Genomic DNA, 22901 nt, shown 5'->3' on the forward strand with positions numbered 1-22901 from the left:
TGAGATCCCACAATAATGTCAGAAACATCTGATCTATGTATGCTTGTTCAGGGACTATGACTAAAAGTATTAGAGGCAGAGGATCAACAGGACAGCCAGGCAACTGGTATTGCTTAAAAGGAAATAAATATGGCAGTCTCTGTATCCCTCCCGTTACAGTTGTTCTTTAAGTGACATAGGAATAGATTGAATCTGTTGAACTTTTCTCTCTGTCCACCGAGACAAAAGAAAGACCACTAATATGTAATAATGTAACAATTAATAAAAACATACCACAAGATAAAAATGAATAAGCTTATGACCTGTATATCTCTGCATTCATTTCTTCTCCATCTCTTTGTCATCTTTCTTAACTAAATAAAAGGAAAAAATAAGAAACAATAGAGAGAGCAGGAACATTTTGTTTCTGTCTACAGTCATCCGACAAAGACAGATACTGTGGAACAAAGTAGGTCATTCGTTACGTCATACTGAGATTATCCATAGCCAAAATTGTGTTGAGGAAATTTGTAGGAAGAGCAATCACAAGTCCCAATACAGTGGGCTCGATTCACAAAATGGTGCTAAAGCAGTTAGCACGCCTAAAAGCTTTGGGCGTGCTAACTAGGGTGCTAAGCAGTTAGCACGCCCAAAGCTTTTGTGGATCGCGCGCAAAGTTTAGCGTTGCGCGGTGTGTGCAAAAGGGCGCACTGGATGTGACTAAAACGTCGCACTGGGTGCTCCTAAAACATTGCACCGGGTGCGCCCAAAACATTGCATTGTGTGACGTATCGGGCACATCTGGTGCGATGGTTTAGGGGGCACCCAGTGCGACGCTTCGCGCGCACCACGCAGTGCTTAAACTTTGCGCAAAACTTTGCGCGTCCTAAAGGGCTTTAGGCATGCTAAGGGTCTTTTAGGCGTGCTAACTAAGTTAGTAGGGATGGTCGTAGTCAGCCAACTTCGCTACGCTGGAACTAATTACGCTTCGCAAACTACGGTTTCGAAATCAGAAACTTCGCTACGTTTGCATTTCGTAGACTACGCGTTAAAATATGGAAGCTACGCATAGTGCGAAGCGTAGTATATGCCGACGCTTATGCCCTTATGCAGAAAAATGTCCGCAATAATCCGCTAAATATGCGCATGGGTGAACTAATATATGCGGAATTGTATACGTATAGAAGGCAATAATATTTCTGCGCATGCGCAATGATCCCTATAGACGCAGTTACCGTACGCGTAGTTGACTTCGTAATACATACGTCAACTACGCGTATCGGGCGAAGCTTTAAATGGCGGTACTACGACTGCGTAAATACGTACGCGATGTTTTTAAATTTCGTCTATGAACTACGATGCGTAGTTGGGGACTTCGAGACGTATATTCGCACTGGCGTAGTTTACGAGCAACCCTGTTATTAGCATCCGTTTGTGAATCAAGCCCAGTGTGTGGAAGGTATGTACCGTTTATGTACACACTTCCTTACTGGCATGACAATTTATGGAAATCTTCATCTTCAATTCCATGTAATATATATGTATATTATTGTTTAAAATAGTTGGGCAGTTCAGACCCACACACACACATCCTGACCATTCTAATTTAATGTAGCCAAATATTGTAGCCAATTGTTTACATCCCCATGTGTGATATCCTTTGACACTCGGCATGGTCACTCCAATCATATCACTTCTCAGTCAGATGGGACTACCTATGATGGTGCCTCTCCACTGCCTATGCCAAGTGCCAGCAAATGCCTGGCTGGTGCATCCACCACCTTCAGCCTCCTATGTAAATGAGGCAGAAATGGGGCACCACTGCTCTGTGGGTTAAAATGATTACAGCAGTGTACAGCACATAACATACTGTGGCACAGCACACAAGTGGGCTCAGATGCTCTTCTTTATCGCCCACTATCCACGTTGCTGTAACCCTCGCTGCAATGTGTAAACGTGTCTTACTTAGTTATAACATTGATTTTAGATATTTAGTTTTCGTAAGCCTTCCACTTTAAATACACATACAAGTGAAAAAAGTGGGTTTTTAGAAATGGTATCTAGGAATCTGAGTGAGGTGCAACAAAGCCATTCAGTAGCTGTGTGTTCTCTGTGGGCTTTCAGCAAGAGATAGTAACTATCATTTTGAAGAAAGTGAGATCTGTAAGGAAGATATGATACTTTGATGTCTGCTAGATGTCTTTTATTGAGTGTTCCTTTGGAATATGAGTATTTATATGAATCAAATACAGTGTGTACTATATTTCAGTTCTAGCACTGGCACGGATGATCGAGTTATATTGTCTGCTCAATGCAGTGTAAAGTTCTTTATCACTTCTGGAGCTGTCACATACCAGTAGTTTTATGGAAGTGTCTCTTCCAGGATAGGACTGTACCGTGTTCTGAGGAGACAGCTTATTAACCCAAGAAAGGCAGACATTTTTATTTTAAGGGCAGTACCAAATTAAGAGCCTCGTTAGTCTCGAGCTGAAAATTGCTGTGAGCCTGTCCAAACAGAGTACATTTTTATGGCAGATTATACTCTTTGTACTCACAAAACCTGATGAATTTCCACAAATATTGTTTAGTGCCTTGTGTCATAGAACCGGGCAAATTAACCGAGCTCCTGCTGCTACCTTGTTAATCTGTCTCTGTGTAGGGATAACGAATTACTACTACAAGGATATATTACAGCAGGAAGGTATTAGAACACTACATTAGTTAATGATGTACTGTTTGTAGCTATTGAGCATATTATCTGTATGAACATAAGCAATTTTACAATTATCGGTTGGGCTAGTGTTCTAATTTATTTATTTTTAAAGTGTACCTGTCTGAAGAAATACATAGAGAAATGCACCCTGTATTTAGTTAGAGAGTTTAGCCTGTGTAACTCCTCCTCATTTGTGTCTAATCACAAGTTAACTGATCTCTCCCCTGTGTCACATGTCTCCCTATGGCAGAGATGGCAGATATGGCCACTTGAAAGCACAGGAGGTAAACAATATGTCTGCTTCCATGAATCACGAAGTAGAAACAGTGCAGATTTATTTTAGGATTTGTATCAGGTGTAACAAAGAAATGTTTTTTGCTTAAAGGTTATAATGCTGTTGTGTATCATTTAGAGCAGAGGGGGCGTTCTGAGTTCAGGTCCCTTTTAATAACAATGCTCACAGTCACTTGAAGAATGAGCCATTTATTATTATAATTTATCGGTGGTCTCTGTAGCTCTTGATAAAAAAAAAAAAAACCTTTATTTTGTTTATTAATATATTGCTAGCTCTTTGCATACTAGTAGAGGTTGAGGGGCTTGTGTTTCTCTATGCTTTTCTAGTCTTGTGCTGTACAATAGTCAGCATGCTGGTACAGTGAGGTCCAGCTTATCTGGAAGGAGTCATTAGCAATGAAATAGAGCGCTCTCACCAGAGTTATAAGTGTTCCCCGTAACAGCACTTAGTCAGCTTGGCTGGCCATTTTTGCAGCTTAACTCAAGGCTAGCAGAAAATTATAGTGCGGTCTACCGGTCAGAGTAGAAGTTGCATGAATTATTTACAGGGACTGGTCCTCTGCAGTAACATTAGATACCCTAATTCAGCAGGCAAAGACTCAGCTGACGTTCTTGGACCAGCTCATTTATTGCTGGTGTAACAACATCACAAACTCAACAACCGGGAATCTTGCCACCACTTAAAGGGACCCTAAGCTGAGAAGGATATAGATGTTTCCTTTTAAACAATACTAGTTGCCTGATAGTCTTGCTGATCTCTTTGGCTACAGTAGTGGCTGAATCACACACCTGAAACAAGCATGCAGCTAATCCAGTCTGACTTCAGTCAGAGCACCTGATCTGCATGCCTGTTCAGGGGCTGTGGCTAAAAGTATTAGAGACACAGGATCAGCAGGAGAGTCAGGGAACTGGTATTATTTTAAAAGGAAAAATTCACATCCTTCTCAGTGTAGGTTCCCTTTAAGAAGGGCAGGTATGGAGTACAGGTATTTCGTTGCTTTTTCCATTTCCTAGGCATGGTTTGCATATCCAGCAATGGCTATGCATATCCCCCAGTTTCAAGTTAAAACATTTGGCGTTGGCAGCAGCTGTCAGATTTCACACAGTAAGAAACAAGATGGCAGCCCAATGAAAAAGAGACAACATATTTTTCTGCACTGGCCAGCTACTACATGCTATTAGCTTTTAATATGCTGTTACTTAGGTTTGTAGAAAGATGCAGAGATGTGTTTAAAGGAAACCTGAGGTGAAAGGTAAATAGAGGTTGCCATGATTATTTCCTTTTAACCGATACTAGTTGCCTGGCAGTCCTGCTGTTCTTTCTGGCTTCAGTAGAGTATGAATCACACACCTGAAACAAGCATATGGCTAATCCAGCCGGACTTCAGTCAGAGCACCTGATGTGCATGCTTGTTCAGGGTCTGTGGCATTAGTATTTGCGATACAGGTTCAGGAGATAAGTCATATCGAATAGAGTACTGGTTAAGGGCACTGCCTTTGACATGGGAGACCAGGGTTCAATCCTGGCTAGGGTCAGTACCTATTCAGTAAGGAGTTCAAGGCAAGACTTCCTAATACTGCAGGGTGGCCTCCTGAGTGCGTCCCAGTGGCTGCAGCTCTTGAGCGCTTTGAGTCCAACAGGAGAAAAGCGCTATACAAATGTTCAGATTATTATATCAAATAAGGCAATTTGCATTGTTTAAATGGAAATAAGTATGCCAGCCTACATATCCCGCACCTCAGGTTCCATTTAAGGGGAAAAAAATTGAGTTCATTTTTAAAGTTCTAATTCACTTTCTTAAACATATTTCATTGAAAGTTCCCAATTATCCAGTATATTCTATAGTAAAGAACAAAATATTGTTACTTTACCTGGATTAGATTAAGTTGTATGATCACATCTTAGTCCTGAAGACAGAGAAACCCAACAATTCTAAGTAGTAATACAGTTACCAGTACACTAGCCAGCAGTCTGGTTAACCAATACTGATTATACAAATGTAAATCATGTTATAGCCTTGCTGAAACTTCTCTATCTCATTTAAACTTTGTCTCAGTCAAACTGACATGACACAACCATCCCTAAAGCATGGGTCAGCATTTCATCACCATTTACCATCAATATACAGTGCTGTTTTTTTTTCTCCTCGGATCTTGGTCATCCAGTTGTTAGATGTGGGAAACAATTAATATGTACCTTGTATCCATCATTTACTATCATTGCCACAACGTCCCTTCACCAGACATCTGATCCTTGCTGCAGCTTCAAGTTTTGTACTGCTCCGTGAACGACAAATGACACAATTAACATCTGCCCAATGTATTTCAATTATTATACTGTTGGCTGTAGGAGGGTGGACTACCTGTATCTACACGCATCTGGACATTCCCTTTAAGGAATAGAACTGAAGAACTAATTCTGCAAGGGCCTGTTCAGATGAATGATTGCCGATGTTTATTCACCATGTCATAATTGAGAAGAATAAGAGTGTTCATCTCACATTGTTTACTGTCGTTTGCCATTGTTTACTCAAGTGCCATGGTTGATTGTGTTTTCCTGGATGCTTCCTGTAGCGTCTGGAGTCGGCGGCATTCGCAGTTACCTTCTATCCCCTAGGTCTCTAAACCCAACGATAAACAATGTCAACTGATTTTCTCTGCTGCAGCAAAAAAAGCATATGGGTGCTTCTATTTGAATCATTGCCAACTCTTTTCTGCAGGCAGCTGAAGGCGGTTAATGGACAGGTGCCCCCCCCCCCCCATAGAGTTACACCTGACCACAGACACAGCATGAGATGGCTTTTTACCACTAGGTAACGCCACCGCGTGTCACAGTGGCACGCTTGGTGTTACCAAACTCTGGCATTCGGTTGCATGGTATTGCAGATGAACGGTGCTTGTGACCTGCCAGATAAATTAACTGTCTTCCAGAACACTATGGGCTTGATTCACTAAGACAAATAGCACGCCTTATCAAAGTTAGCACGCCTTATCAGAGTAGCATAGCGAACTTATGCCTGCTAATTGGCAATGACGAGAGCTCCACTCGTCCTGTCCTGAGCCCCTGTGGGTTTGTAGCGCTCACTTTGCTACTCTGATAAGGCGTGTTAACTTTGATTAGGCATGCTGTGCTATTTGTCTTAGTGAATCAAGCCCATAGAAAGGTGTCCAACTGATGCTACTTTGTTTTGTGTTGTTTTTTTTACAGTATGTTTATTTGGAATCACTTCCTTATGATTGACATATACTAAAGTAAGCATGCTTTAAATATTTGAGTGTTGTCTATTATCCTGTTGGTCATTTCTGCTCTGCAGCTGTACACTTGTCCATAGTGTTAGTGTAACGGCATGGATTTGTGCAGTGATAACTGAGGCAAGTGTTTGAGAGCAGATGTTTACATGTTACGGTCTCTCCCAAGCCTGATTCCTCTATAGCGTGTCTGTGTCTCAGAGGAAGAGCTCTAATCCTGGCAATGAACGCAATACAAACTCAGTAACCACTTAGCTATTACAGCGTTTATGTCTTTGTGAGTCAACCATTTCCATATCCCTTATTTCATTAGCCTTTTGTGACCGATAGCCTATAAAATTCATTGTATTAATAATTCAGAGTCCAAACTGTCGCAGTTACTTCCTTTCCTAAAATTCTATGAGAGATCCATATGCTTACAGATAATCTTGCCTTCAATATCTTCTCTTGAGATTGTAAAATGTGAATTGTTGTTTGTAGAATTGAACAATAATTAGAATCATGGTTGGTCTTCTAACGACATGCAGAGATTTTGATTCTGTGTGTGTGCGAACAGCTTTTTGTTCGAAGAATTTATATTGTCTTGTGCTGTCTGTAGTATTGCAGTTACAGCTGCTAGATCTTCACATGGGAAATCAAATCTAGCCACAGTGGATCAAACTAAGAATGGTTTTCATTCTGTTGCTGCCTTTTTGCTGTCGTCTTGCTACTTATTGTGGAAATTAAGATCTTATCTAGTCCAAGTGTCTCAAGATACCCTTAGTGAAATTCACTTTCAGTCTGTGACAGGTAAATCACTGTAATGAGTCTCACAGACCCAGCTTTAGTTGTGTCTTAAGACTTTAAATCCTATCAGAATCTACACACTGGTCACCCAAGTTCACTTTAAGAGTTATGTTAACACAATGGCAGATGCTTGAATAATACATTACTTTCTCCTGCAGGCCTGTGGAACAGCTTTATTGAGCTGGATCAAACCAAAGACAAAAACTTAATACACATGGGCATTCACTGTCGCCCCCTAGGGATCAGATGTCAAGGGCAACATTTCTGGACGCAAGCTCATACAGACCTATCCCTTGGCTACAGCTGACATGTCCTGTTGCATGGGGGGGGGGGGGGGGGGGAGATGATGGTTTGTCTCAGAACAAAGCAGCTACTGGCAGGTAGGATAAGCTTGGTCCTTACTTAAACTCTTGAGGACCACAGGTTTATACCCCCCTAGTGACCGGGCCACATAGGGATTCAATTTTGAGCCACTCCTGGGGACAGTTAAGTGACGAGGTTGTCCTTTGTACAGCGCTGTGCTAGATTGCAGCACTGTACACTTATTTTACCTTTTTTTCATTTCTTTATTTCACCCTACCAGTTCGAACTCGACTAGCAGGCTGATCACGGTTCCCCGCTTTGTTTATCCACAGGGAGCGCGCGTTCCCTGCTAATCCCACCCTCTGCACTTTGCCGCCAATTGGCGTTAGGTGGTCCCCAGAGAGCCACGCTTCCACCATAGACCGGCGTTGAAGGACAACTATCAATAATCAAGTGTTCTAAAATTACAATATACAAATTATGTAGTATGGATACAGAGGCGCCAGAAGGATAAAAAGATGTAAATGTTTAAAAGGGAGGTGGTAGTGGTGGACTTACCTCCTCCGAGCAGACACAAGAAAATGCCGATCAGTTTTCAGCAAAACAATTTATTTACTTCCTCCAGTAAAATACAATTTGTTTCGTGGGAGTGACATGCTTCCTCAGGCAAAAAGGAGGAGCATATACAAAAACAGGTCTGGTACTATGCCACGCGCCTCTATAATATACAAATGATGTCTTAAGTAGCTGTGTGAGCATTTTCCTACTTTGCATGTTAAATATCAGAGGTAAAAGCTGTAATTCATTGTTTGTAGGTTTTAGCTGCATTGGAATGATTTATTAGCAAAGGGGAGTCTTTGCTTTGTGAGAAAAGTGACAATACGGCTAGTGCTGGTCTTTGCATCTCTCAAAGATTACAGCAAAGAAAAATCCTGCCTTGGTGTCAGGTTTAACACACAAAAGAGGATGTATATTTATGCTGCATATAGATACATTTCACCCTGCTAGCTTTGCAGATGTCAGAGCTAGTATTATTCTCATCAGACAGCTAACCCTCAAAGCCTGGATGGCTCATTCAGAGATAAAAAAAAAAAACTACAGCTGCAGTTTAAGCTAGTACGACCTGTCATCTGCTAAAGATATTAAGAACACACAGGGTTAACAGATGGAGAGAAATGTATCCCCCGCCCTCACGATTCACTGGTCCGAGGCACTGGTTCGACAACCTTCCATGAAAGGAATTTGATAGCATTAAAGGAAGAGATAAGCAAGATGATATATACCGCGGTAGGTAAAAACACATATAAAAGCTAGTCCCATCCCAGTTTAAAAAAAAACCATGTTAATCAATAGTTGTCCTTTAATGAAATGGCCGGTCTTTTGGCAACCTCGGGGATCACTTTTACACAAACTACATTCTTGGCTGAGAAGGCCCCAAACCACCGCGTTGGTCAGCTGAAATCAGTCTAGTGTGTGTGGAATGCTTATGTTCACACTAACTCAATTAGCTGAACTGCACATAATTATGATTTTGCAGCACTGAGCAGGAATTTGTTCACATTAGATTTTGAGGAGTATTGCACTTAGGCCCATATGCAATTAACTTTTTCTCCTGAGTTTTATCCTATGAGAGGACTTTTCATCCTCTCTTTACAGTAGCTTTTACACATTTTAAAATTGAAAAAGCACCAAGAAGTAGTTAAAAAAGTACTATCAAAATTATTCTGCATATTTTTTTGCTTGGTGGGAGTTCAAAAGGCAATTTCTTGACAAATGAACACCGAAGCTCAAGGCACATAGTTCCATACATTGAGTTTAGTTTCCATCACTTGATAAACACCTTCTACATCTGTTTCAAAGAATTCTGTTAATGAACGCCTATTGATTACACCACAAGGTCCTGACTTTCAACTCGACTGACTTTCATTTGTTGCTGACTGACTTACATTGCTTTCTAATGTAAGTCTATTACGATGCTCAACGGCATTCTGGGAGAACAGGCCGCCATGAGACATTGCAGACAACATTTGCTAGACAATCATCTGATGGAATGCCTAGGGAGTAAATGGTATGTTTTCCTATTGACATTAAACGTGCCTGTTTTCTGATGCAGGTATGAACAAAGATAAAGCATAAAATATTTCAGTAACATTGACATTGCAGTGTGTTTACAGTGTGTATTGGGTCCATACGTGTGCATGCTTGAATTATTGCCTGAATTGTGTAACCATTTATTTTAAAGCACAAGTTCAGGCACATTTTTTTACATAGAACATTATATTATAGATGATTTAATACAACATTTAAATAAGTAAAAAAAAAGAATGTTGACATTATTTTAGAATAGTGAAATAAAATCTAAGCTTCACCAGTTCTTAGGTCCCCAGTACCTTGCAGCTGCCTGCTCTGCATAGATTGCTTGTGAGATAAATGAAAGCAGTTTGGCCTTATTCACATTGTGAAACGCAGATGGCCATGTGATCGGAACATAACACGTGTAATTGCACACCATCTGCCCTGCCGTGCATTGCGCTGCTGATCCCATTCACTACAGAGAATGGGTCAGCGCTTTGCCGAAAAATGCTTGCAGCAGTGGCAGCACTTCACACTGCTGCCCAGAACAAATAGTATGAATATCAGACAGAGCAGACTATGCACTTCTGATGTTCCTGCACGTCAGCACACCATACCCATTGCTTAAATGCACAAGGCAACGCTTATAGTGATGGGTAACCAGATGGATAACATTAAGGTTAATGGTCACTTTCCATAAGTTAGTGATAAACATCCTCTCATCTCATTTTCTTTTTTATGTCTCTTCTATGTCATTAGACCAGTGACTGGCCAAAGCAACTTGTAATGGCTCATACACACGGGGTACGGCAGTCGGTGCAACTACGTGGCATGCGCGTGTTGCGGCGACAGGTCACCCGTGTGTATGACGCGCGCGCCCCGGACTTGTTCAATCGCCGGCAACAGCTGTCGCCGCAACTGTCGCTAGTCTGCCGTGTGTATGCGGACTAGCGACAGCAACTCCATACACAATGTATGGAGCTTCCGGCAGGGGACCTTCGGCGACAGCTTCCTTTGGGTAGAGACGTGTAGACAGCTGTCGCACGGGCGGAGCTGTCGCCGGGCTGTCGCGCGCACGTCCCCTGTGCGCTAGCGACTAGCCACTTTTGTACCCCATGTGTACATAGCTTAACAGCTACACTCTGTTTGTAAATATTTGTCAGTATTTCTCAGCTCTTTGTGGCTTTTCATTTACTCCAGATGAAGCCCAGTTCCACCCTAAACGTATTAGTTCTAGTATTAGTGCAGGAAGGTTAGAACATTGGCAGTTTGTGTCTGCCCATGTTGTGAAACTTTCCTTTCATTATATGAGACCTGTGATAGCAAACAGGAAGTAGTTGATATTTACCCAGGTGGTACAAAGCATGACATGGGTTTTTAACTCTTTACCTCTCTAGAGAAAGACAATTCTTAGAGTTGTCTGTGTTACAGCTGTGTACTGTTTTACTTCCTGTCCATATAAAACTCATAAAATCAATAGGGATCAGATTACATTATCCCGATATGTGATGTTTAGCTTCATTTTCTAATCTGTCATCCTGAAGTCGAAGATTGATGCATCTGTCCATCCGTAGTTTGATGGCTTGGTTGCTATGGTCAGGGTGAGTATGCACGTAGATACTGCCAAGCCTCTAAGAGGTACAGAGCTTCTGTAGACACCCTTTGACCCTCCATCTGTTGTGCTGCTGTAAATTCTAGCTTTCCATACTGGCTGTCAGGGAATTCTGGAATCGGTAGTACAGTGATGGCTGGAAGTCTACTGGCCGCTCATATATAATTTATATTTTATCTATTGAAGCATTTCATTGTCTGTTTCTAAGACACAAACAAGTCATTATAGTGCAGTAGGCAAGTCTGGGCTTTAGTAACGGTCATACAAGTGAGAACATTTTACCCAGATCAATAGAAGAATAACAAACCAAGCTTGTGTTTTGTAAATGTCCATACACACATTCTGTTTATACAGTCATTTGTTGTCCTCATAGTTATCTACATCTTTGTGCCTCCACTAAAGGGTCCTGATGTTAGCAGAGGTAATGAGAATTGCAGTGTAATTGCAGTATTATACGGCAACAGCCACAATCGATGTACAGTCAAGCAATACAGCTCCACTAAATCCTCGCCCTTGAAATATCATAACATAATTGGTGCTCAGAGATTTACAAAGATGCTCTTCTCAGCCTGTGGTTTGTTATTCCACGGGACCAAGTTCTTTGCAAAGTTTATTTAGTCAAAAGTTTAATCTCCTGAAATCTTCTGTCCTTTTCAGGAGCTCCCTGATGGCCAGATAATCATACTGTTATATTCTTCCTCTACCCCAGATTTAACCCCCCCGAGCATTTCCCTGTAGACTTAAAACCTAACATGACTCACAAGCTCTATAAATACAGTGTTCCCAGCCGCTGTATTAGATATATAAACTGTTTTAATCAGCTGTTCTTTGTGATGCCGGCACACTGTAAAAATTGTTTATGTTCCAATAGTAAAATTGTTCACTCTGGGAAAAAGCAGAGAAACAATGGAGAAAAGTACATTTAATACAGAGGATCCCACCTTTACTTATTGATAAATTTCATCTTCGCGGACTTCCTACATCATTATGCCAGGCAGTCTGTCTATATGAGAGTCTTTTATAGAACTTTAATCGATCAAAGTAAAAACTAAAGTACAACAACCACTAGCCAAATAGAGAATATGATGTAAATGGATACATTGGGGGTTAACTTCATTGAAACTGCATGTCAAACAGCCTGTAGTTCTATAGAATGAGCTTCCTGAAGGAGTATTAGACTCTCCGTGTTAAAGTCAAACTCAGTCATACACCTTACAACTGCTTTTCAATGCGACTGACTCTTCAATAACCAACAAGCAAGCTGAGGGCTTGGCTCACTTTATTTTGAATCTCTGGTTTGAGTTCATGACTACACTCCAGCAATTAAGTTAGTGTTTGCAGGACGAGGTAAAACTGAAGTGATGCTGGCAATGTATGCTCATTGCAGCATGTATCTTTTCAGTGGAGACCAGCCCCAAAGATGGCACTACTTGTTAGCATGCCAATGTACATACAATGGTGGGTATGTCATAGGTTGGAACGAAATGAATATCCTGGGATCCCCTACCCTTCCCCAAAAGAAAAGAAAGTTCCATTGTATTGATATGGATATCTGATTAAACATGTATACAGAGGTTGTCCTCCGATATGCATACTGGCCTGCCAACCTGAGCAGGTCTATATATGACCTCCCCCCTGACAATGCCTAACCAACCCCCTACCGATCCCCAACCAACACCCCCCCATTTACTCCCGGTGCCTAACACTAACCAACCCCCACCGATCCCTTCCTACCCCTCCCTGCCAATGCTTAACCCTAACCATCCCCGTGCTGATGCCTAACCCTAACCGCCCCGCCAATGCCTAACCCTAACTATCCCCACGGCGATGCCTAGCCCTAACCACCCCGCCAATGCCTAACCCTAACCCCCTAACACCAACACCCCCCTCCGCCTATTTGTAGCTGCAGTTTGTATAGTGGGCACCCACTATTTTGTCGAGTGCCTCTGGTGCCCAAATTTGTATAGGTGCCTATGGGGGTGCCCAAACTTCCATGGCGCCTCCGACACCCAAATTTCCTGCTTCCGTTTTGCTCAGCGTGGGTTTTTTTGCCGATTGTAATCGAAAGGTAATTTTAATAGTATTAAATTACAAAATGGCATTTATGGCAACTACTTTATATGCATTATATAATTTTTACATTAAGGCCGGGTTTCCACTGCTGCGAATCCAGGCCGATTCCCCGCCCACGAATTCGAATGAATTTTAGCAGCCTATAGAAGTCTATGAGAGCCATCCGAATTCGTGGCCGAAGAAAAATCTGAGGCCCTGCAGCATAATTTTGTGCGTAGCTGTCCGAATCCCATAGCCGCGCATAGCACGGCTAGAGGGATTCAGCTGCGAGAGGCAACAGCTGTGCCGGCATCGCGTCTCGCAAGACGCATGCCGCCGCACAAATGGAAACCTAGCCTAAAGTAGAGTTTCACGGAATGTATATACTGTAGTAGGAGGTTTTTGTGTCGGTCACTTTGTTTGCTAATCATGTTCTCCTATTGTCTATCTAGGAAAAACAAGCATGGATGTGAAATCTGCCGCTGTAAGAAGTGTCCCGAAGTCCCATGTGGAAAGATCTGTCCGATGGGCTTTGAACAAGACCGTAATGGATGCTTTATCTGCAAGTGTAGAGGTAAGTGGAGGGCACCACCTAAGTCACATCATGTGTCCTTCTGTCCCCATCTATAAACCCCATCAGAGTTTGTAGAAAGCCTCCAATGTCAGAGACAGTTTTACAGCCTCTTCAGTGCTACTAAATGTCATTTTCCGACAGTATAACCCTATTTATTAGTGCTTTGTTTCCCGGTTGTAGCAATTTCATTTTTAATTACTGCAGCCTAATGAAGTAACCCATCATGGAGTCGACAATGACTTTTTAATGAGTATATAACTGAGCCAAATGGACAAATTGTCAGCCTATTCCTTTCTACTTTACTCTTAATGATAAATAAATTCAAAAAATGGTTCTTCCACGTGCAATGCTATAGGAGATTTCACAGAGTTCCCTTCATCGCTGAAATACGTTTTGTAGGATACATTAGAAGTATCACAAGAACTCCCCAGATCCCAGAATAATTTATTTGATGTGACACAAATGCGTACTCTAATTTACAACATCTAGAAAAATAATATTTCTAGCTTTTTTTAAGCAACCAGTCACATTTCTGCTGCCATTTCTAAGTGAAGACTAGTGACTAAAGTCTGACATCTGATTGGTTGTTCTGTTCACCAATAGGACATTGTTTTTAATACCAATAACATAATAATATTAATTAATGTACAGAGCATTAACAAGACTACAACTTCTCTTTAAAACCGTGTATTGAAATGGAAGGGAGGGGAACTCTGCTGCACTACTTTACTCTGGCTTACATTGTTTTTATACTATTATTCCTGAGAATACTTTGAAAAAGACATACTTGTTGATAGTTTGCACATGACGATGCCTCACTTTAACTAGCATCTTGACTATAATCTGCTACCAAGGCAAACAGACAATAAAAGACGTAGGAATGATGGTGTTTTTAAGAGAAATTAAAGGTTTATAGGGATCTTTTGTGGATACTGCTACTCCTTAAGCAGCGAGGCAGTGACATGGAGACGTTATTGCTACAATAAATTGTGTTGCCGAGCTTCATCCCACATACAATAACATGCATTCATGTGGCTTAAATCATATTTTATTATTTCATTCTCCGGATCTCAGCTCCCACTGTGAGGGAGACCGGCTAGCACACAGCGGGAGTGTGTAAAGTGCCCTGTATGTTCTGAACCTTCAGATACTTTAATGAATCAATTCTGTTGCTTAGGGGAAGCCACATTTTTCTTTCTTTTTTTTTTTTTTTCCTGGCTCATCTCTTGAAAAGTGACAGACTCATGATGTGTGGTAACGTTTTATTTTTAGACAGATATGCAACCAGTCGGCTCACTTCAACATTGACATTGTAACCGGGGCGTTCTTACCCATCTATGGTCTTGCCTACTTTAACAGATACTTATTAGATAAAATAATGCACAATAATAACATAGCTTAAAGAGGAATTGTAGTTAATTAACACAATGAATAAAATAGCTTATTTTTTTTACAATATTCATTATTTTATCAAAGCCTTTCCTCTCTCTGACTTACTTTCTAAAAGTTATCACAGACTGCAACATTTTTAGTATTGGCACAGTGATCTCTGTGGAATGTTACATAGTTACATAGTTATTTGGGTTGAAAAAAGACATAAGTCCATCGAGTTCAACCAGAGAACAAAGTACACCAGCCTGCTCCCTCACATATGCCTGTTGATCCAGAGGAAGGGGAAAAACCCTTACAAGGCATGGTCCAATTAGCCCCAAAAGGGAAAAAATTCCTTCCCGACTCCAGATGGCAATCAGATAAAATCCCTGGATTAACATCATTGGGCATTACCTAGTAATTGTAGCCATGGATGTCTTTCAACGCAAGGAAAGCATCTAAGCCCCCTTTAAATTCAGGTATAGAATTTGCCATAACTACTTCCTGTGGCAATGCATTCCACATCTTAATCACTCTTACTTTAAAGAACTCTTTCCTAAATAAATGGCTAAGGGCCCATTTCCACTTGTGCGGTGCGAATCGCCGCAGAAAAAATTTGCATGCGGATGCGAATTTCGCATGCGGTTGTATGCGAATTTTCATACAAATTCGCATGAATGACGCTGTATGCGAATTTAACCATGACAGTGCCTGTGTGCTTTTCAATTTATTCCATGCGAATTTGCGTGCGAATTCGCATGAAAATTTGCATACATCCGCATAGCGGTATGCGGTATTTGAATTCTGATGGCTCTGCCAAGCGAATTTTTGACACGGACAAAAACGCTCAGAAATCCTGAGAAGTGGGAACATTCCCATTCACTTGTACTGGCTATGTGAATTTGCATGCGGCAAACGCATGCGAATTCGCGATAGTGGAAATGGGCCCTAAAATGTTTTTCCTCCATGCGCAGATCATGTCCTCTAGTCCTTTGAGAAGGCCTAGGGACAAAAAGCTCATCCGCCAAGCTTTTATATTGCCCTCTGATGTATTTATACATGTTCATTAGATCCCCTCTAAGGCGTCTTTTCTCTAGACTAAATAAACCCAGTTTATCTAACCTTTCTTGGTAAGTGAAACCTTCCATCCCACGTATCAATTTTGTTGCTCGTCTCTGCACCTGCTCTAAAACTGCAATATCTTTTTTGTAATGTGGTGCCCAGAACTGAATTCCATATTCCATATGTGGACTTACTAGAGAATTAAACAGGGGAAATATTATGCTAGCATCTCAAGTTTTTATTTTCCTTTTAATGCATTCCAAAATTGTATTAGCTTTAGCTGCAGCGGCTTGGCATTAACTACGATTATTGAACTTGTTGTCAATGAGTACTCCTAAGTCCCTCTCCAAGTCTGATGTCCCCAACTGTATCCCATTTATTTTGTATGGTGCTAGACCATTGGTACGACCAAAATGCATGACTTAACATTTTTCAACATTAAATTTCATCTGCCATTTATGTGCCCATATAGCCATCCTATCTGGATTCTGTTGCAATATGTCCCTATCTTCCTGAGAGTTGATGATTCTGCACAATTTTGTATCATCTGCAAAAATAGCAACATTGCTTTCTACTGCATCTACTAGGCCATTAATAAATAAATTGAAGAGCACTGGTCCCAGTACAGACCCCTGTGGGATCCCACTGCTAACAGTTACCCATTTTGAGTATGATCCATTGACCACAACTCTTTGTTTTCTGTCCATTAGCCAGTTTCCTATTCATGCACAAAGACTCTTTCCCAGTCCTTGCATCCTCAACTTTTGCACCAGACTTTTGTGTGGAACAGTGTCGAAGGCCTTAGCAAAGTCCAAGTATATCACATCTACAGCATTCCCAATATCCACATAAGCGTTCACTCCCTCATAAAAGCTGAGCATGTTAGTCAAACAGGACCTGTCTTTAGCAAACTCATGCTGATGCTGAGAAATAAGATTATTTTCTTCTATGAAGTCATGTATAGTATCTCTTAGTAACCCCTCAAATAGTTTGCATACAACTGATGTTAGGGCTTACAGGTCTATAATTTCCTGGATCTGATTTTTTTGCCCTTCTTAAATAATGGGAAAACGTTGGCTGTACGCCAATCCACTGGGACTCTGTCAGTTGAAAGAGAGTCACAAAAGACAAGATAAAGGGGTTTATCTATAGCTGAACATAATTCCCTTAGAACCCGAGGATGCATGCCATCCGGGCCAGGTGCCTTGTCTATTTTTAATTTATTTAGTCTTGCCTTTACTTCTTCCTGCGTTAAATATTTAATATTACAGTTGGAAGGTTGAGACTCTTCTGCATCTGTAATTTGCAACAGTGCTGTTTCTTTTGTGAAGACAGAAGCAAAGAAAGCATTTAATAACTCTGCCTTACCTTGGTTATCCACCATTGAGTTCCCACCCTCATCCTTTAGGAGTCCAATACAGTCAACCTTTCTTTTTTTAGAGTTGATGTACTTGTAAAACTTCTTTGGGTTAGCGATTTGATTTTCAGCTTCAATCTTTGGCAGCCTAATTTATTTTTTACAACTTTTATTGCACTCCTTATAATTGCTTAATGCAGCCTCGGTCCCCTCCTGTTTTAGGACCTTATAGGCATTATTTTTCCCCTTCATTTTATCCCTAACCTTTCTATTTCCATGTTTCCATATGGGATATACATACTACAATATTGATTGAGAATAAGTTTAAAAGCTTGCCATTTCCCTTTAGTGTCTCCCCTTGTAGTACATTATCCCAGTTCACCAAACTTCCCCGTGGCCTATCAGTCACCAGATCAAACGTTATCTTTTTGTGATCACTATTTCCCAAATGTTCTTGAACCCGCACATTTGATACATTATCTGGTCTATTTGAAATGATCAAATCCAGTAACACATTCTCCCTAGTTGGTTCCATTACCATTTGAGTCAGATAACTGTCCTGTAGTGATGCCAGAAATCTCCTGATTTTACCAGAAATAAAAGAGTTCTAAAGCCAGTAGAAAAGATTTCTGGTGTCCCAGAATCTTTGGGGTGTGGGGGGGTGGGGAGGATTCCACATGATTAACAGCCTAAGCTAAGCCTCAGTGGGAGGGGTGAGGCTACATACCAATTTTCAGCAATATATAGATGCAGGAAGTGTTTCTGATGCTGAAACTAGGATATTTCATGTAAATGTGAACATCCTGAATCATTTACTGCGTTCTACAATGCGTCATTACAATTCCTTCTTAAAATATACACCAGGTATACATAAAATTCTGAACAGCATGCCCCCACACTTAAAACACACTCAGTAATAATTTAATAGATTCCTTATCTCTAATCTAGTTGCCCTTTGCCCTATAGCCAGCTGTTCAAAAACTGTGTACAGCTGTATGAAGAGTGCCTTCATTGTAATAGGATAAAGCAGGCGCTACAGAATGCAGCACATCCACCTTAACTCATTGATGTCTTCTTGTTGGTATGATAATTTCTCCACCTGTCTGAAGTGTCTATTTATCTATATCAGTGCTGTCCAACTTTGTGGATGTGGAGGGCCAAGCTCCACAGAGTCTTGGTCTGGAGGGGGCAAAGCCAAGCAGACCACTGAGCCATGCAGCAACTGCCTGACTTTGGGGGCAAAGTTGAGCGGAGAGAAAGAGGTGGGCTTGGAGGTAGTAGTAATGGGGAGTTAAAAAGCAAACAGACAGGTTGCCAGTTGGACAGCACTGATCTATGTAGATGTTATTGGGTGGGTCAGGGCATTTGAAAACAAGTTCAACTTTGTTAGCAAGTAAACTGTTTACTGAGATGAGATAAAGCCAGAGGGGTATGGCCCTGACCCCTGCCAGTTCAACAGCTGAAGACAATGTAGTTAGGGTTACAAAGTAGTTGTGTATAAATGTTTTCATGTGATCTGATAAAAACAATGACATGATTATAGGCTATTGAATTAATCACATTGAGACCTTCACTTTTTCATTTCTGTGACTCAAGTTACCCATAATTAGCTATAAACCAACACAGGGGTGTTTCTAGCCACTTTGTCACTCCAGGCAAGAAAACCTGTGGCGCCCCCCCCCCCCCCCCCTCCACACTCAAATCTCAGGGCCAGCCAGGGGAGAGTGGGGCATATAATATCAAGAGGGGGCACGCCACTCACTATGAGGCAGTGGCGTACCTAGGGTATTTGGCACCCGGTGCTGATTATCCACAGTCACCACCCCCCCCCCCAATAATTGGGGCTTCGTTGCGCGAAAAATGTGTGTGGTCATAGACCAAAATGTGGGTGTGGTCACGGGTGGAGACAAGTTTACATGAACTTAGCAATGGTGGGACATTAGATTAGGACAGTGGTGGCGAAAAGTCACTTATCAATCGCAAAGTGCCAACAGCAATTTAAACTAAATACAAACATTTTAACTCATACATGAACATTATGGAAAATCCAAGTTGAAAATAAACTGTGAAGATAAACAATTTCATCCATCCTACTCCTGAAAAATGTATTTTTTTTAGAACCCCCCAGTTTTATTTTCTGTTTTAAAAAGCTAAAAAAAAGTAGGTTTAATGCTATTGTCTCATATGATGATGATTCTGCTTTTCCCATAGTCTCGCAGTTAGCAATCATGAGGCCCCCAACAAGACAAATTCAGCAATCTTGAGGCCCTCAACAAATCATGAGGCCCCCAACAAGACAAATTCAGCAATCATGAGGCCACCAACAAGACAAATTCAGCAATCTTGAGGCCCCCAATAAATCATGAGTCCCCCAACAAGACAAATTCAGCAATCATGAGGCCCCGAGCAAGACAAATTCAGCAATCTTAAGGCCCCCAACAAATCATGAGGCCCCCAACAAGACAAATTCAGCAATCATGAGGCCACCAACAAGACAAATCCAGTAACCATGAGGCCCCCAACAAGACAAATTCAGCAGTCATGAGGCACATAAATAGACAGCATTTCACATAAATGGGCAGAATGCCCCCTTAATATGGTAGACACCTCTCACCTGGCTTCTGAATTCTCCTCTACTGGCTGCTGTGCCTGGCTGGCAATACTATTTTTGTCTGGATTGGGGATGATGTGTGGGCTGGAAGGCCTGCTGTGGCCTGACTGGCGGTGATGCTGTGGCTGGGCTGGCTGGTGGCGAAGCTGTGGCTGGGCTGGCTGGTTGAAGTAAATGCTGGCCTGACTGGTGGTGATGCTGTGGCCTTTTTGCCAGTGATTCTGGGCTGGTTGGCCTAGATAGTTTAGGTAGTGAGAGGTGCCCCCTAGTTTAGGTAGTGCCAGGAGCCCCCCAGTTTAGGTAGTGACAGGACCCCCCAGTTTAGGTAGTGACAGGAGCCCCCAGTGTATGTAGTGACAGGTGCCCCCCAGTTTAGGTAGTGACAGGAGCCCCCAGTTAAGGTAGTGACAGGTGCCCCCCAGTTCAGGTAGTGACAGGAGCTCCCAGTTCAGTTAGTGACTGGCGACCCCCAGTGTGTGTAGTGACATGAACCCCCAGTTTAGATAGTGACAGGGACCCCCAGTTTAGATAGTGACAGGGACCCCCCGGTTAGATAGTGACAGCGACCCCCCGGTTAGATAGTGACAGCGACCCCCCGGTTAGATAGTGACAGCGACCCCCCGGTTAGATAGTGACAGCGACCCCCAGGTTAGATAGTGACAGCGACCCCCAGGTTAGATAGTGACAGCAACCCCCCAGGTTAGATAGTGACAGGGACCCCCAGGTTAGATAGTGACAGGGACCCCCCAGGTTAGATAGCGACAGGGACCCCCCAGGTTAGATAGTGACAGGGACCCCCCAGGTTAGATAGTGACAGGGACCCCCAGGTTAGATAGAGACAGCGACCCCCAGGTTAGATAGAGACAGCGTCCCCCAGGTTAGATAGAGACAGCGACCCCCAGGTTAGATAGTGACAGCGACCCCCAGGTTAGAGACAGCGACCCCCAGGTTAGATAGTGACAGCGACCCCCAGATTAGATAGTGACAGCGACCCCCAGGTTAGATAATGACAGCGACCCCCAGGTTAGAGACAGCAACCCCCAGGTTAGATAGTGACAGGGACCCCCCAGGTTAGATAGTGACAGGGACCCCCAGGTTAGATAGAGACAGTGACCCCCCAGGTTAGAGACAGTGACCCCCAGGTTAGATAGTGACAGCGACCCCCAGGTTAGATAGTGACAGCGACCCCCAGGTTAGATAGTGACAGCAACCCCCCAGGTTAGATAGTGACAGGGACCCCCAGGTTAGATAGTGACAGGGACCCCCCAGGTTAGATAGCGACAGGGACCCCCCAGGTTAGATAGTGACAGGGACCCCCCAGGTTAGATAGTGACAGGGACCCCCAGGTTAGATAGAGACAGCGACCCCCAGGTTAGATAGAGACAGCGTCCCCCAGGTTAGATAGAGACAGCGACCCCCAGGTTAGATAGTGACAGCGACCCCCAGGTTAGAGACAGCGACCCCCAGGTTAGATAGTGACAGCGACCCCCAGATTAGATAGTGACAGCGACCCCCAGGTTAGATAGTGACAGCGACCCCCAGGTTAGAGACAGCAACCCCCAGGTTAGATAGTGACAGGGACCCCCCAGGTTAGATAGTGACAGGGACCCCCAGGTTAGATAGAGACAGTGATCCCCCAGGTTAGAGACAGCGACCCCCAGGTTAGATAGTGACAGGGACCCCCCCAGGTTAGATAGTGACAGGGACCCCCCCAGGTTAGATAGTGACAGGGACCCCCCCAGGTTAGATAGCGACAGGTGCCCCTCGGAATCAGGGCTAGCCAGGAATCCGGATGCATATAAAAAAATCATCATGAGCAGCAGATCTGCAGATCTTGGCACTCACTGTGAGGTGTGTTGCCTCTGATAGTTTGTGCGCACACTGCGCAGTCAGGTGTAGCCGGCCGGCGGTAGCACTGGTGACTGGTCCCTGCGTCGCAACACGTGTGACAGGCGGGGGGCGGAGTTAGGGGCGGCGCCGACGTGTAAACGAACTAGCGTGCGGAGGCCGCACGCTAGTCTGCACAGAGAGGGAGAGGGGGCGGGGAGAGGGGGCGGACCAGTAGGCGGCGGCACCGCACATATGAACTAATGTGCGTGCTGCTTGCTCAGAGACTCAGGAGAGGAAGGGGGCGGACCAGTAGGCGGCGCCGGGCACAGGCTGAGCTGCCTGTCACAGCCGGCGCCGACCTGGCTGGCTGAAAGAAGAAAAAAAAAATTAAACAAACGCACAGAGCGGCGACTTGGCGAGAAGGCGCCCACTTAGACCCACGGCGCCATAGGCAAAAATTTATAGTTGCCTAGTGACTCAGACGCCCCTGAGCCAACATAAAGGAAGGCACTAGGTGTCTACAAGTACAGTATTATTTTAAATCCTCCCGTGTCCATAGTTCTGTTTCAGAAGCACATGGGAAGGAGGCTTGACCTCTCTATCCTGGACTTCTAACTGCAAGTTCTTGCTGTCTGCAAACCACAGAGAGTTTTACTGCTGCCAGTTTAGATGTTCTTGGGGACTGCCCAGATGAAGCTTTTTGTGCATGTTATAGATACCTAGCTGGTTCTCTAGAAAGGAAACCGACATGGACATGTTGGCACGCTTACAGTTTATTGAAAAATTGCTTTCCAGGAAAATTAAAGCAATTTTTCAATAAATTAAAATTGTCTTGTGTACATGTGCAAAGCAAGTGGGAAAAGAGAAAATGTTGCCTGTTCTACAAAGATATTCTAAAATGGTCTGGGCACATTTGTTTGAACCCTTTGAAAAGATCAAATATCAAAAGTTTAAAAAGAACAGCGATCATTAAAATGTTTAAAGCCCATGGAACTGTAGCCAACCTCGCTAAACATGGCCAAAAGAGGGAAAATT

General features: G+C 42.9%; 1 protein-coding gene across 2 annotated transcripts in view; it reads left to right on the plus strand.

Moving 5' to 3' along the window:
- The window catches only part of CRIM1 (cysteine rich transmembrane BMP regulator 1), a 982593-nt gene that overhangs the window by 824417 nt on the left and 135275 nt on the right, over positions 1-22901 (plus strand). For both annotated transcript variants that reach the window (XM_068232129.1, XM_068232130.1), the window contains exon 10: positions 13514-13635. In XM_068232129.1, coding sequence (XP_068088230.1) covers positions 13514-13635 — 122 coding nt within the window. The remainder of the gene's footprint in view (positions 1-13513; positions 13636-22901) is intronic.

The sequence above is a fragment of the Hyperolius riggenbachi genome, chromosome 4 (assembly GCF_040937935.1).
Source record: "Hyperolius riggenbachi isolate aHypRig1 chromosome 4, aHypRig1.pri, whole genome shotgun sequence".
NCBI classification, from domain to species: domain Eukaryota; kingdom Metazoa; phylum Chordata; class Amphibia; order Anura; family Hyperoliidae; genus Hyperolius; species Hyperolius riggenbachi.